Here is a 15,463-nt window from a genome sequence, read left to right as displayed (position 1 = left end):
GTAGGTGACGCTCACAAAAGAATAAGAAGTTTGAATCTCAAACAGCGAAAAATGTGGCATAAATTGGGACTGAGGGAGTATAATTATGAAAGAAAACCATGCTTCAATTTTAAACTATTTGGGGCGGCTATGTGAATCCTCTGTAAATATTTTGCTCTATTTGCATCCACTTCATTTCAACAATAAGTGATATGTCTTTTAAGGCAAATTAGGGCTTCGTTAAATCACTAAATCTGACAATCACCCATACATAGACATAAACATCTCTAACCAGTCTATGGGCTTTTTTGCAAGTACCAGAACTAATTAGATCTTGAAAGATGTTGTTAGCCAATGCGTTTCTAACTAATGGGACCTATTGTGTTGGCTTGATTGCTAATTCACTTACAGGAGTAATGTACAAAGTCATTTATGGAGGTGAAATTAATTTAACCGTTAAACTGATCGATAATTGACAGATAACCGCTAAAACGATATCGAGCCGATCAGTATCTTATTAGTTCGGTTAACCATTGACTATATTTTAAACCGATCGCCGACAAGACAAGCTCAATCGTTAAGCGCTAATATCTAATCGAACCGCTCAAACACCCCTAGTTCCAAAAAGAATACTTAATAGGTTTCGCATACATCTAACATTTTAGTGTGAATTGGGTATAAACTTGTATTGGTTAATGTTATTATCTGTATTGCAAAAACGTTGAAACAGTAACAAATAATTTCTGAAAACAGGAAAACAGAAACTGGACAGATTCTGGAAAAATCCGTAGAAAACGAAAACAGAAACTGGAAAATATTTAAGAATAAAAATCGAGCCCACTGAATGCACAGTGTGTCCTTAAGGAAATTATTCCCTCAAGTACCCGAGGTTAATGGAATATATCCTCCCAGGATAGAACGATCTTATTCACCGGTGTATCGGTATCTAAAACAACGGTGTCAGCGAACCACTCAACAGCAGTAAAGTACACTGGAATTTGTTTGTGTAGAAGGAGAAGAAGTTTTGTAGTTCAGAAAATTCGTAAGGAAAATTCTGAGGAATCAAATGAATTTATAGCCATGGAAGTACTGTTTCTGAAGGTTTGCAACCCTTCAGAACAGTCACTTCAAAAACGGTGGGAAATTTAACTAAAAACGGGAAAGAACCGGGTCGCGGGTCCGGGTTACTAACGGGTAGGATCGGATAATTAATATAAAATTTGGTCCAAAAAGATTATCAATCAATCAGATCATTTGACCAAATTCAAATCCAAATCCAAATCCAAATACGAAGTCGAAGCCGAGCCGAGCGACGACGACGGCGCGAGGGGAGACCCTCTTCTTAACCCTTTAGCAACAAGAAGGAGTACTTCTACTTTTAAGTAGGAGAACTTTTCTTTCCACTACCTATGAGGGACAAATGCTCATTTCATAAAGCAAGAAGAACAACTTATTTTCCCTCCACTTCTTTTCCCTCCATTTCTCATTCAATCTATCATTTAAACCCAACAATCCCCCACATGAATGGGGAATGGCTATAAGATAAAGGAATGCACGGACAAGTGTGTAATTTACAAGCAAGGATTAATTGCATCTGGATAAGTAGGTTTCTCTTTGAACTTTTCGTAGTGAACATATGTCGGATATACTTGGTCAATCGGTAGATTTGATATCTTTGAACCGTCGAGCTTTGGCGTATACCTAGACAACCACATGTCACACAATCAATCCTTTACCGTCTATGGTTTTTACGGTTGTGTTCGTTTCAGCCATGAACACCTCCTGGTTTCATGAGTGTATAGAGAATGGGCTTTTTACAATCATCCTCTTTGAAGCGGCTTACACTTCACACTCACATAGGTGATTCCTAAACGTGTTATCGCGTAGATACACTATTTGGTCAAACCTGCCAAACCTAGAAACCATTAAAAAACTTAAGCTTTATTAACTCGTTAAAAAGGCTTAATGTTTTATCCTTGTTCCTGAACATTGTCTTCACCACGAGAATGGATTGAGTTATTTGACAATGCCTAACCGTCAGTCACAACTTTGTTTGATCTCCTTGAACCTAGCTCTTGGGATCTCCAGTCTGCTAGGTAGAGTTACCGCCATGATGACTTATCCTAAGCCTTAAACCCATTCCCTTAGATGATCTTTCAACCGCCTCTCTAGTTAGGCCTTTTGTAAGTGGATCCGACACATTATCTCTAGACTTTACATAGTCAACAGTGATAATTTCACTAGAGAGTAGTTATCTCACAGTATTATGTCTCCGTCGTATATGACGAGATTTTCCGTTGTACATAACGCTCCCTGCCCTACCTATTGCTGCTTGACTATCACAATGTATACATATAGGTCCCAGAGGTTTAGGCTAGAATGGAATATCTTCTAAGAAATTCCGGAGCCATTCAACTTCTTCACCGGCCTTATCTAAAGCTATAAATTCAGATTCCATTGTGGAACGGGCGATGCACGTCTGTTTGGATGATTTCCAAGAAACTGCTCCTCCACCAACGACGAAAACATATCCACTTGTAGATTTAACTTCAGATGATCCGGTGATCCAGTTTGCATCACTATATCCCTCAATTACTGCGGGATATTTATTATAATGCAAAGCATAGTTTTGGGTGTGTTTCAAATACCCCAAGACTCGTTTCATTGCCATCTAATGAGTTTGATTGGGATTACTCGTGAATCGACTCAGCTTGCTAATAGCACATGCTATATCTGGTCGTGTACAATTCATAATATACATCAAACTTCCCAAAACTCGTGCATAGTCCAATTGTGAGTCACTTTCACCTTCATTCTTTTGAAGTGCAAAACTTACATCAATTGGAGTCTTTGCAACATTGAAGTTTAAATACTTGAACTTGTCAAGTACCTTTTCAATATAATGTGACTGTGATAATGCTAGACCTTGTGGAGTTTTATGAATCCTAATTCCTAAGATCAAATCAGCAACCCCTAAGTCTTTCATGTCAAATTTGCTAGCGAGCATACGCTTCGTAGCATTTACATCAGCAATATCTCTACTCATTATCAACATGTCATCAACATATAAACAAACAATGACTTCATGATTTGGAGTATTTTTAATGTAAACACATTTGTCACACTCATTAATATTAAATCCATTTGCCAACATTGTTTGGTCAAATTTCGCATGCCATTGTTTGGGTGCTTGTTTAAGTCCATAAAGTGACTTAACAAGTTTGCACACTTTCCTTTCTTTACCAGGAACCACAAAACCCTCAGGTTGTTCCATGTAAATTTCTTCCTCCAATTCTCCATTTAAAAAAGCTGTCTTGACATCCATTTGATGGATTTCAAGACCCTATACGGCCGCCAGTGCCACTAACACCCGAATAGATGTTATTCTTGTTACCGGCGAGTATGTGTCAAAGTAATCAAGGCCTTCTCTCTGTCTATAACCTTTGACCACAAGTCTTGCCTTATATTTGTCAATAGTGCCATCAGCTTTCATTTTTCTTTTGAAAATCCATTTTGATCCTAAAGGTTTATTTCCAGGAGAAAGATCAACCAATTCCCATGTATGATTGTTCAAAATTGATTCAATCTCACTATTGACTGCCTCTTTCCAAAATGCTGAATCAGAAGATGACATCACTGCTTTAAATGTTTGAGGCTCATTTTCAAGCAAGAATGTCACAAAATCTGGTCCAAAGGAAGTAGATGTCCTTTGACGTTTGCTACGCCTTGGATCCTCTTCACTTGGTATACTTTCCTTTGGTTCTTCCCGCGGTCGTTTAGATCTTTCACTTGACGACACACATTCAGTTTTATACGGATAAATGTTTTCAAAGAATTCAGCATTATCTAATTCAATTATCGTATTAGCATGAATTTCAGGATTGTCCGATCTGTGAACCAAAAACCGACAAGCTTTGCTGTTTGTAGCATAGCCAATAAAAACACAATCCACAGTTTTTGGTCCGATTTTTACCCTTTTGGGCAAAGGAACTTGGACCTTTGCTAAACACCCCCACACTTTGAAATATTTCAAGTTGGATTTTCTTCCTTTCCATAGTTCATATGGAATAGATTGTGTTTTGCTGTGGGGAACCCTGTTGAGTATTCGGTTAGCTGTAAGGATAGCTTCCCCCCACAAGCTCTGCGGTAAACTGGAACTTATTAGTAAAGCATTCATCATTTCCTTTAATGTTCGGTTTTTTCTTTCCGCAATTCCATTTGATTGTGGTGTGTAGGGGGCAGTAGTTTGATGAATAATCCCATATTCTAAACATATCTCTGCAAAAGGAGATTCGTATTCTCCACCCCTATCACTTCTAATCATTTTTATCTTTTTATTCAATTGGTTTTCCACTTCGTTTTTGTATTGATTAAATGCATCAATTGCTTCATCCTCACTATTAAGCAAATACACATAACAATATCGAGTACAATCGTCAATAAAAGTTATAAAATACTTTTTCCCACCGCGAGATGGTATTGACTTCATATCACATATATCTGTGTGGATTAAGTCTAAAGGATTTGAACTCCTATAAATAGACTTATATGGATGTTTAACAAACTTAGATTCAACACAGATTTCACATTTTGATTTATTACACTCGAATTTAGGCAATACTTCTAAATTAATTAATTTTCGCAAGGTTTTGTAATTGACATGTCCTAAACGAACATGCCATAAATCATTTGACTCCAATAAGTAAGACGAAGCTGAATTCTTATTAATACTGTCAACAACCATTACATTGAGTTTGAAAAGGCCCTCGGTGAGGTAGCCCTTTCCTATGAACATATCATTCTTACTTATTATAATTTTCTCACTAACCAGCACGCACTTAACCCGTTTTTGATGAGTAGTCCGGCTGAAACTACATTTTTCCTAATTGTTAGAACGTGCAGAACATTGTTGAGAGTCAGCACCTTGCCGGAAGTCATCTTCAGAAGTATCTTCCCATATCCTTCAACTTTGGCTGTTGCAGTATTTCCCATAAACAGTTCCTCTTCGGATCCAGCGGGAGCATAGGTTGCAAATGCTTCTTTTACAGCGCAAACATGTCGAGTGGCACCAGAATCAAGCCACCACTCCTTTGGATTTCCAACCAAATTGCACTCCGATAGCATTGCACACAGATCATCCATGTCATCATTCTTCTCCACCATATTGGCTTGTCCCTTTCCCTTGTCCTTTTTCGGGAGACGACAATCGGGGGCTTTGTGGCCAGCTTTCCCACAATTGCAGCAATTGCCCTTGAAATTTTTCTTGTTCTGCTCCTTAATCTTTCCAAAAGGTTTCTTCCTTTTCTTATTCTTTGGAGAAGCTTCTTCAACGATGTTCGCTCCTATAATCGTTGAATTTCCACGCGACTTATTTTCAGCTGTTTTGTTATCTTCCTCAATCTTGAGACGAATCACAAGATCTTCGAACTTCATTTCCTTGCGCTTGTGCTTTAGATAATTTTTGAAATCTCTCCACGAAGGAGGCAACTTTTCAATCATTGCAGCCACTTGAAATGCTTCGTTAACTACCATGCCTTCAGCGATAAGGTCATGAAAAATAAGTTGAAGCTCTTGAACTTGGGTTCCAACGGTTCTGCTGTCTATCATTTTATAGTCTAGAAACTTGGCAACCACAAATTTTTTCAAGCATGCGTCTTCAGTCTTATACTTCTTCTCAAGTGCATCCCACAATTCTTTAGAAGTTTTCATAGCACTGTAGACATTGTACAAATCATCCTCCAAAGCACTTAGGATGTAGCCCTTGCATAGAAAATCCGCCTGTTTCCATGCCTCAGCAATCATAAATTTTTCATTGGCTGGCATATCAGCAGCAGGCACAGGAGGGTCTTCGTTGGTGAACTTCAGCATACCAAGAGTGGTAAGCCAAAAGAACACCCTTTGCTGCCATCCTTTGAAATTGGCTCCAGAAAATTTCCCCGGTTTTTCTGCCGGTGGCACAACAGTTCGGCTTGTTGCCGCAACAGTCGCAGAAGTAGTAGCGCTTTCAGTAGCCATTTCTTTTCACTGTCAAGATAGACAAACTGTGTTAATATTCAGAATAACAAACTTTTTACAACAGCAACGATGAAGTTTTTATGTTCTTCAAATCGTTGTACAAGTATGAACTTTAATATTCCAACGTAGTTTTTATGTCTGCAAGTCAGAATACGAAATTTCATACGGAGTAGAAAACCACACAGGTTTTAGTCTCCAAAACAGAATACAGATTAATATATAAAAAACAAATAATTTTCCTTAAGATTGTTATTATCTGTATTGCAAAAATGTTGAAACAGTAACAAATAATTTCTGAAAATAGGAAAATAGAAACTGGACAGATTCTGGAAAAACCAGTAGAAAACGAAAACAGAAACTGGAAAATATTTAAGAATAAAAATCGAGCCCACTGAATGCACAGTGTGTCCTTAAGGAAATTATTCCCCTCAAGTACCCGAGGTTAATGGAATATATCCTCCCAGGATAGAACGATCTTATTCACCGGTGTATCGGTACCTAAAACAACGGTGTCAGCGTGTTACATCCCGTATTTTCATGTGTTGGAAAGGGTGCGAGTTAAATGATATTAGTAACGAAAACGAGGCTATCCTCCCAAGTTTGTGGGTGGTTGTAGTAATGGTAAAGATGTGTCATAAATATTTGAAGTTAAACAAATCTAAGAAAATAAGTTTTGTCGAGGTTCGAAATTTATTTGATGAAATACGGTCCAAGCTATAATATCCCGTATTTTTGGATTAGAAAAATTTAATCGTCCAATATGAGCAAAAATTACCCGAGCCCATAAAATTCGATCATATTCAAGGATGGAAATTGAGAGCTCGGTGTACAAAGAGTTTGAGGTCCTGAAATAATTTAGGACTTAACAAGTGTGACCAAGGTGATTGAGAATAATATTTTATGTGTACCAAAAGGGACTATGGACTAGTGCTATGCCACATAATCACGGCAATGAGTATATAAAGTGTATTAAAAAAAAATTATTATTTAAGTGAATTGAGATTAAGGAATTAATTATGGTATAATTTTTACGTGGGTTAATTCTTTAATTAGCAAGGTTAACGTGAGTGGGGGATGAAGTGGCAGCAATGGATATTGAATAAGTGTCTTATATGTGGGCCAAGTAAACCCTACGTGTAAAACACAAGGGGCAAGCATGAAATGATCATTTGAAAATTGTGTTGTTCAAGAACAATTATGCCACAAAGGTGATATGTCATCTGTTGAAAAAGTGATTAGTAAATCATGGAATGGAAATCCACGTGGCTGGTCAAAAAAAAGAAAGGGAGGAGAAGATAATTATCCCATTACTTTATTCGTGTAAGACAATTATGTGTCTAAGTTTCCTTACACGTGATTGTCCACTAAGTGAATGATGAATATGTTTCTTTACACTAAAAAAAACAAAAAAAAATTCTCAATCCTTCCCAAGTTATATAAAACGATTAGATATGCACTTTTCTGTTCCTCCACGGATATAACATTCTGATCAAAAGTAGCTCACTCAATTGAGCAACTCTTTTCCAATACGACTTGGATTTCATTCCGCTTGTCCAAGAGCTTCATAGGTAAGGATTCTTTTATTCTTGAGATATTTAAATTCATCTCAGTCATAGCTAAATTGTGAAATGAAAAATACGAAATTAATTGCGGGAAATCGGATAAATTGTTGGTATTGTTGTTGTTGATATTTTTATTGATGTTTGGCTAAGTTGAAATTTCGAGGATTGTTAAGTTTACAGGGGAAATGCTGCCCGAATTTTGTTAAGTTTCATTCGTACTTGGATTGGTTAGTAAGTGATGTGGATAATCTAACTGTGGCCTATGTTATCTTGATTTTAGACCTACGAGCTCGAGAAGTAGACGTTGGACATTAGATAGAGTTCAAGGTATGTGAGGCTAGTCCTTTCTTTCTATGGCATGAATCTTATAGCTTGACTTTCTTTTTATCCATGAGTTTCCTTAAGTTCCGGAAAATATGAGTCTATGTCCATAATTAGCCACACAAGGTAATGAGTAAAGTATAGAAATTCCAATACTCATGTTGTGATGATCCTATAATGTTAATGATGCTATTTATTGCTTACACTCACCTTATATGCTAATTCCTTCAAGGTGAGGCAGGATATCAATGAATGGTCCATAATGACGTCGGAAGCCACCGACCTTATGTCGCTCCGATATAGTTATGACTTTTGATTGGGCTCTTGTGCATGCTTTATATATATATATATATATATGTATGTATTTTCTCACACCGCGCCGCGCTATAGTCGGCCGGACAGGCACGTAGATGTGCACACCACTATAGTGGGCAGCTTATACCCCGAACGCGGGAGGCCTGGATACAGGCTATGATTATCACACCGCTCCTACATGGACGGGCAGCTTATACATTATCACACCGTACCTATATGGACGGGCAGCTTATATATGTATAGATACATGACATGATGATGATTATGAGTAAGTCAGCATGCATTATTTCAATTATATTTGACAGCCAGTACAAATTGCTCTTTCTTGATGCTTCCTTATTTCATTGATGCCTTCCTATTTCATTGATATATTTTTATTGTTTATGCCCCTCATACTCAGTACAATATTCGTACTGACGTCTGTTTTCTTCGGACGCTGTGTTCATGCCCACAGGTAGACAGGGAGGTGAGCTTGATCCAGATTCTTAGTAGCTGTCAGCTGATTGAGAGCACTCCATTGTTCGGAGGTGCTTATGTTTATTCTTTTGGTTCCTTTATGTATTTCGCGCACGATGGAGTCCTGTTCCGTCTATATGCATAATATGTCAGTAGAGGCTCGTAGACGCGCAGTGTGGGTTAGATGGTCTCACAAGAGTACTATGTTATATTTGTATATGTTATTTTGATGGCCTAATGAGCACATGTATACAAAATCATTTGTGTTGTCAAATGAAAAATGGCTGTCTTATGATTATGAGGGTATGAATGATAAAGAAATGTAAAATGGTTATGACAAGTAAGGAAACGAGCGGTGCTCGGTGGTTAGCCCCGGGTACTCATCGCGGCCCTAGTCGGGTCGTGACACAGTGAACCACTCAACAACAGTAAAGTACACTGGAATTTGTTTGTGCAGAAGGAGAAGAAGTTTTGTAGTTCAGAAAATTCGTAAGGAAAATTCTGAGGAATCAAACGAATTTATAGCCATGGAAGTACTGTTTCTGAAGGTTTGCAACCCTTCAGAATAATCACTTTAAAAACGGTGGAAAATTTAAATAAAAACGGGAAAGAACCGGGTCGCGGGTCCGGGTTACTAACGGGTAGGATCGGATAAGTTTATTAATTAATTAAATAAATAATTATTAATTAAGTAATTAAAAATAAATAAAATTTGGTCCAAAAAGATTATCAATCAATCAGATCATTTGACCGAAGCCGAAGCCGAAGCCGAGCCGAGCGACGACGACGCGAGGGGAGACCCTCTTCTTAACCCTTTAGCAACAAGAAGGAGTACTTCTACTTTTAAGTAGGAGAACTTTTTTTTCCACTACCTATGAGGGACAAATGCTCATTTCATAAAGCAAGAGGGACAACTCATTTTCCCTCCACTTCTTTTCCCTCCATTTCCCATTCAATCTATCATTTAAACCCAACAATCCCCCACATGAATGGGGAATGGCTATGAGATAAAGGAATGCACGGACAAGTGTGTAATTTACAAGCAAGGATTAATTGCATCTGGATAAGTAGGTTTCTCTTTGAACTTTCCGTAGTGAACATATCAGATCATTTGACCAAATCCAAATCCAAATCCAAATCCGAAGCTGAGCCGAGCGACGACGACGGCGCGAGGGGAGACCCTCTTCTTAACCCTTTAGCAACAAGAAGGAGTACTTCTACTTTTAAGTAGGAGAACTTTTCTTTTCACTACCTATGAGGGACAAATGCTCATTTCATAAAGCAAGAGAGACAACTCATTTTCCCTCCACTTCTTTGCCCTCTATTTCCCATTCAATCTATCATTTAAACCCAACAGTTAATATTATATTCTCAGACAAGTAGAAGTATTTTAAATTGTAAATTCTTTTAATTAATCTTTATAATATAAAAAGAACACAATTATATTACGAAAAATTATTTTACTTTCCAAATAAATATCACACAATTATACAAAAGTAGAATAGAAGGAAATACAATATTCTCGAATATTGTTTGGATTAAGTTAACAAACATATATCTCTTTATAAAAAAAAAAAAGTAAACGCTCAAATCTCCGCGTCCACTCAATTCGATAATTAGACTCACAATCTATTAAGGGCAACAAAGGCTAGAAATTCTCTTGCCAAAAATAAGTTGACATTAGGATTTCTAGATTATGAGTAAACTCTGAAAAGAATGCCAATAATTTTGCTAGATATAAAAATAACGTAGCACATAAAATAAAAAAAAAGGCAGTCTGGTGCACCAAACTCTCGCTATGCGCTGGATCATTATTAAAAAACTGCTAAAAATCGACGGATCAAAAACCGATGCACTGGGTCGTTTCAAAAAACCGACTCACAGAGTCGGTTTTTTGTATTTTTAATTATTTTAATCAGAAAACCGACGGACAACGTCGGTTTTTTTGGCAGAATTTTGAAAATATAATTCCGCCAAAATAAACCGACGTCCCACGTCGGTTTAATTAAAAAAAATTTAATAATTAATATAAAACCGACGTCGTACGTCGGTTTTATTTTAAAAAATATTATAAATAATATACAATTCATTTTGTTTTTTAAAAAAATAATAAATAATTTTTTTTTTGAAGAAACCGACGGACAGTGTCGGTTTCGTTTTTTTTTTTTTAATTTTTGGGGTCAAAATCCGGTCAAATGTGCGGAAAAAACCGACGGACAGAGTCGGTTTTGTCCGTCGGTTTTTCCTATAAATTGGCAGCAGCGAGATTCTTTCCCATTTCAGCTATCCCTTTTCAAAATTAAACCCCACTCTCCCCAAACCCTACCCGCCGCCCCCTCCCCTCCGCCCGACGCCTCCTCCCATTTCGCCGCCGCCCAACGCCGCTGCCTGCGCAGCCCCTTCCCCCCTACCCCAAACCCATTTTGAAGGTTAGTTTCTCTTAAATTAGGGCATTTAAAATTCTTTTAATCTTAGTTTTATTTGTAGATTTTAGGCCTAATGCTCGTCTATTTAGCTTTGTTAAACATCATTTGCAATGTTATTAATGTTGAATTTGTGAAAAAAAAATGTAAACTTTATTTGCCTAGTTTAATTTACTTGTCATTTTTTTTTTGGGTTGAGATTGTGCTATATTTCATATTCTTTGTCAATGTATTTGTGTTAGCTTAGTTATCATTCTTTGTAATATTGTTGATATTGAATATGTGCAAAAATATATACTTTAATTATTTGACTAGTTTTTTTTTTTTTGTTGGATTGTGCTTTTTGTTAGAATTTCATAAGTTATTAGAATTGTTATTGATCATTCTAAATTAGAATTGATTGAGATTGTGCTTTTCAAAGTTAGAATTGTTAAGTTATAGTATTTCTATAACCTCAATACTAAAATGTAGATTTTATTTCTCTAGATTTACTTTTCAATTTTTAGAATTGGTTGGAATTGTGCTTTTCAAATTAAGTTAGAATTATTAAGTTATAATATTTCTATAACCTCAAAACTAAAATGTAGACTTTATTTGACTAGATTTATTTTTCAATTTTTAGAATTAAAGTTAGAATCCATAAGTTATTAAAGTTAGAATTGTTATTGAGAATTCAAAGTTAGAATTAGTTGGGATTGTGCTTTTCAAAATTATATTAAAGTTAGAATTTATAAATTATTAAAGTTAGAATTTATAAATTATTAAAGTTAGAATTGTTATTGAGAATCCAAAGTTAGAAATGGTTGGGATTGTGTTTTCTTAAGTTATATTTTAAGTCAGAATTCTTAAGTTATAATATATTTCTATAACCTCAATAATTTGTGGGTATATTTTTGTAGATGGATCGTATGTGGATGTATAATATGAATAATAGTAATCGTGTGGGTGTACATGATGAATTTGTTGAAGGTGTTGATGGGTTTATCACACATGCAATAACACTTTACCCTTTTCAAAATGAAGGGGTAATTAGGTGTCCTTGTTCTCATTGCCGGTGTATGAAGTATTTGAAACCGGAAGCGGTTAGGGTTCATTTATATAGTCGTGGGATGATGATGATTTCGTAGCCCGAACACCGGATGATCAGTTGTAGTAGTTTGAATTTAATAATGGACTTATGTTAAAACTAGTTAATGGTACTTTTGGTTGGTCATTTAAATATTTCTGAACTTTGAAGGTTTATTTAGATCGTATTTGATGTGTTTAGATAGTGTTTGATGTGTTTTATTATTACTTAGGATGATTTTATGTGTTGTAGCTCTTTTAGAATTGATTTGGAGCATTTTAATGCTAGTTTTGAGCAGCTTTTGTTACTGGTTTCTGAGCAGCTTTTGGTACTGGTTTCTGTGCAGGTGTGGTTACAGAAAATGCATGATTTGCATGCTGAAAATTTTTCAGAAAACCGACGGAAAACCGACTCTGTCCGTCGGTTTTCTGGAAATTAATTTTGCAGATTTTCCAGAAAACCGACTCTGTCCGTCGGTTTTCTGGAAATTAATTTTGCAAATTTTCCAGAAACCGACTCTGTCCGTCGATTTTCTGGAATTAATGCTTATATTTTATAAACAAACCGACTCACTGTGTCGGTTTTATAATTAAAATAAAAAATTATATAAAAAACCGACGCAGTGCGTCGTTTTTTTCATAAAATATATATTATTTATATATAAGATAAAAAATCCGAATTTAATAAAACCGACCCTGTCCGTCGGTTTTTTTAATTTTTTTTAAGTTTTAAAAATATTTGAATAAAACCCGACGGACTACGTAACCGATGCTGTCCGTCGGTAAAAACCGACGTTGTCCGTCGGTTTTCTGAAAGCGAGGCTATGAAAACTGACGGACGTTAAATGTCGGTTTCCCGTCGATTTGGTTAAAAAAACCGACGCTTGACGTCGGTTTTTGTCAACGGTTTTTTCCGTTTTTTTAGTAGTAGATTCGGAAAAAGGCCATACCACGAGGGTCTATTATACTTAGCACATAAAATAACAAACTAAATTTAAAATGAAATAAATATAAAAAGATGGAGCTAGTTAAGGTATTTCAGGGAAGGTTGCCCATCACGGATATCATATCTATTTGCATCCTACCAACACTAAAAGAAGTGGGCAAACCGTACGTAATTAGTACTAGCACGTAAGTCATTTGATGCAATTTTCAGCTATCAAGATAACAGAAGAAACGTGTCAGTCGATAATCCAAATATTTTGTGTGTAATTTCGCCAAAGAAAGTCAGTCCATAGTTAGGCGGCGAAATTGATTGATTACAACGAAAGAAGAGTGTCTTTTCGTTTGAAGTTCATCACTGATTAGGACTTTTAAATCAAACTATAAAAACCCTGCAAAAATGGCATTATATTGGAGGTATATCTATATAGGACGAGGACCAGCACTTCATTTCATTACGCTCCATAATTGGACCCAAAATCCAACAATAATTAATTATCACTACAAGAGAACATGAAATTAGCTACGATATTTATCGGTTATCCCTAGCTAATTTATCGCTAAATAGCTTTCACTAGTTAGATTTTCTTATAATCCATCGTTAATCCGTAGCTAAATGAGATTAGCTACGGATATAACTCTTAATGGGCATATAGCAGATTAGCAGTCAGCGAAAACTCTTATTTTTATCATATATTTCTTTGGTCAAGCTGGTAATCTCAACCAACTAAGCAACCTTTTCATAGCCTTTTCATCCCACTTCATCTTCTCCTTCTCTTCTTTCTCTCCCAGCCGAAAATCTAGTGTACGTAATTCCTAGTTTCCAGGAGCCTATCCCACTAGTGTTAGTGATCTTTATTGCTTAAGATAATTCCTGTTTTATCCCTTTTAGTACAAACGTATTTGGCATAAAGAATCCTCCATAATTGCTTGTTCTGTGAGGATAGAGGAAATTTCAGCTCGCCTTAAGAGTTTTGCAAATTTCCTTTCTTATCCTTTCTAGTTTAAGCCTTTTCTTCCTATGTAACCAAGCCCTCCTATAAACCTATTCCTGCCAACTATAAAGCAAAGACTATCTTCTTCTGTGTCAAATACGCATGATTTTTGTTAGAATTGCTGATATTATTGAAAATATTTACACCTTATATATAAAACTTTCTCTTCTTTATAGCTATTAATATATAATCGTATTCGATCGCACACCAATAAAAACAAACTCGTAGCCTCATTTTAGTTCAAACACTTTACAACCAGAGATATTTTGGTCGTTCTGCGCATAGTTTTACCGCCACATTCAACAAGAGAGCCTGAGACTTACACACAAACTAATTATGTATAAATATTTATACTATCATTGTATTTTAATTTGTAATAGTGGACTATATTGCTTTTCAGTTATCATATTAAAACTTATTATGATGAACTTGCTAAAAATTACTCGAACTATTCGTGTATAACAACTATATAGTGCCGATGCATAAAAGTAAACTCTTAACTCTGATTACTTTTTAAGTCGAAAACAACAGGTGTAAGAAGTGTTTCTTTCTCTAACGGCTACTCACTACATCCACTCTTCTTTAACGTTCTCCTTAATAGATGCAACGCGATGTCAATTTGCATTATTTGAATCAGTGAATACCAAATAGTAGATGGTGTTTAAAAAAAAAAAAAAAAAAAAAACTAGTACAACTTGTGGCATTTCAATTCCAAGATATAATATATGGTAATTCTACGCAGGGGCGGATCTACGTAGTGGCGTGGGAGTGCCACGCCACCCGGTCGCCTCGGTGTAAACTATGTATGCCTATGTATATATCTATAAGAAAAGGTATAAATAATAAGTATGCCACCTGAAGTAAAAATGTAGCCCATGGTGCCAGTGGTTAGGCACCACCTTTTCCGCCCCAAGAGGTGCCAGTTCGAATCCTGCTGGTGTCTTTCCTTTCTTCCTTTTTTTTTTTCCCCTTGACACGTAATGTGATATCCTTAACATATGAACAAGGCTTTTTATTTATCTTCTCTCAACTTGTACCATCTTTCTTCCTTTTTATTTTAACCACAATAAATCACCTAAAATCTTCTCCTCTCTCTTCGTCAAAATTTTGGTAAAATTTTTCCTTGCTACCCAACTTCTCTCCCGTTGCTGTTCTTATCTTTACTTTTCATATTAATTTATTTTATTTAAATGGTTTAACACAATACAGAAGAAAAGGCTATGTTGAGTTTTGGTTCACGCTGATTTAAAAGAGAAATTTTCTTTATGTTGTGCTCCCTTCATCTCAATTTATGTGGCACCTTTCGGATTTTGAGATTCAACCGAGTCTTACTTTGACTGCAATTTTTTCATGTATCTTTTAAAAATTTTGAATTATCAATTATAGACTA

The 15,463-nt window shown here is 35.9% G+C and overlaps 1 protein-coding gene and 1 long non-coding RNA gene across 2 annotated transcripts; one reads left to right on the top strand and one right to left on the bottom strand.

Moving 5' to 3' along the window:
* Positions 1 to 4,088: 4,088 nt before the first annotated feature.
* On the bottom strand, positions 4,089 to 5,994 carry LOC132608115 (uncharacterized). The gene is made up of 5 exons (XM_060322188.1): positions 5,359 to 5,994; positions 5,204 to 5,321; positions 4,814 to 5,171; positions 4,240 to 4,376; positions 4,089 to 4,201 (listed from the first exon to the last, which is right to left on the bottom strand). Exons 1-5 carry the CDS (start codon positions 5,992 to 5,994, stop codon positions 4,089 to 4,091), a joined length of 1,362 nt encoding a protein of 453 aa, XP_060178171.1.
* Positions 5,995 to 7,036: 1,042 nt separating this feature from the next.
* Positions 7,037 to 8,877, top strand: LOC132605266 (uncharacterized). The gene is made up of 3 exons (XR_009569122.1): positions 7,037 to 7,562; positions 7,837 to 7,883; positions 8,647 to 8,877. It is a non-coding gene; the product is annotated as an uncharacterized LOC132605266 (long non-coding RNA).
* Positions 8,878 to 15,463: the final 6,586 nt, after the last annotated feature.

This window comes from Lycium barbarum, chromosome 8, assembly GCF_019175385.1.
Source record: "Lycium barbarum isolate Lr01 chromosome 8, ASM1917538v2, whole genome shotgun sequence".
Lineage (NCBI taxonomy): Eukaryota > Viridiplantae > Streptophyta > Magnoliopsida > Solanales > Solanaceae > Lycium > Lycium barbarum.
Note: the sequence above shows the minus strand (reverse complement) of the source record. Positions and strands in the feature narration are given on the sequence as shown.

Bases quoted from the DNA above. Each gene is read 5' to 3' on its own strand.
- LOC132608115 (XM_060322188.1), bottom strand. From the start codon at position 5,994: ATGGCTACTGAAAGCGCTACTACTTCTGCGACTGTTGCGGCAACAAGC. The intron at 5,172-5,203 runs TGGCCACAAAGC...GTCGTCTCCCGA, and splicing joins TGCTGCAATTGTGGGAAAGC to AAAAGGACAAGGGAAAGGGA. The intron at 4,202-4,239 runs GGATTATTCATC...TACACACCACAA, and splicing joins AGAGATATGTTTAGAATATG to TCAAATGGAATTGCGGAAAG.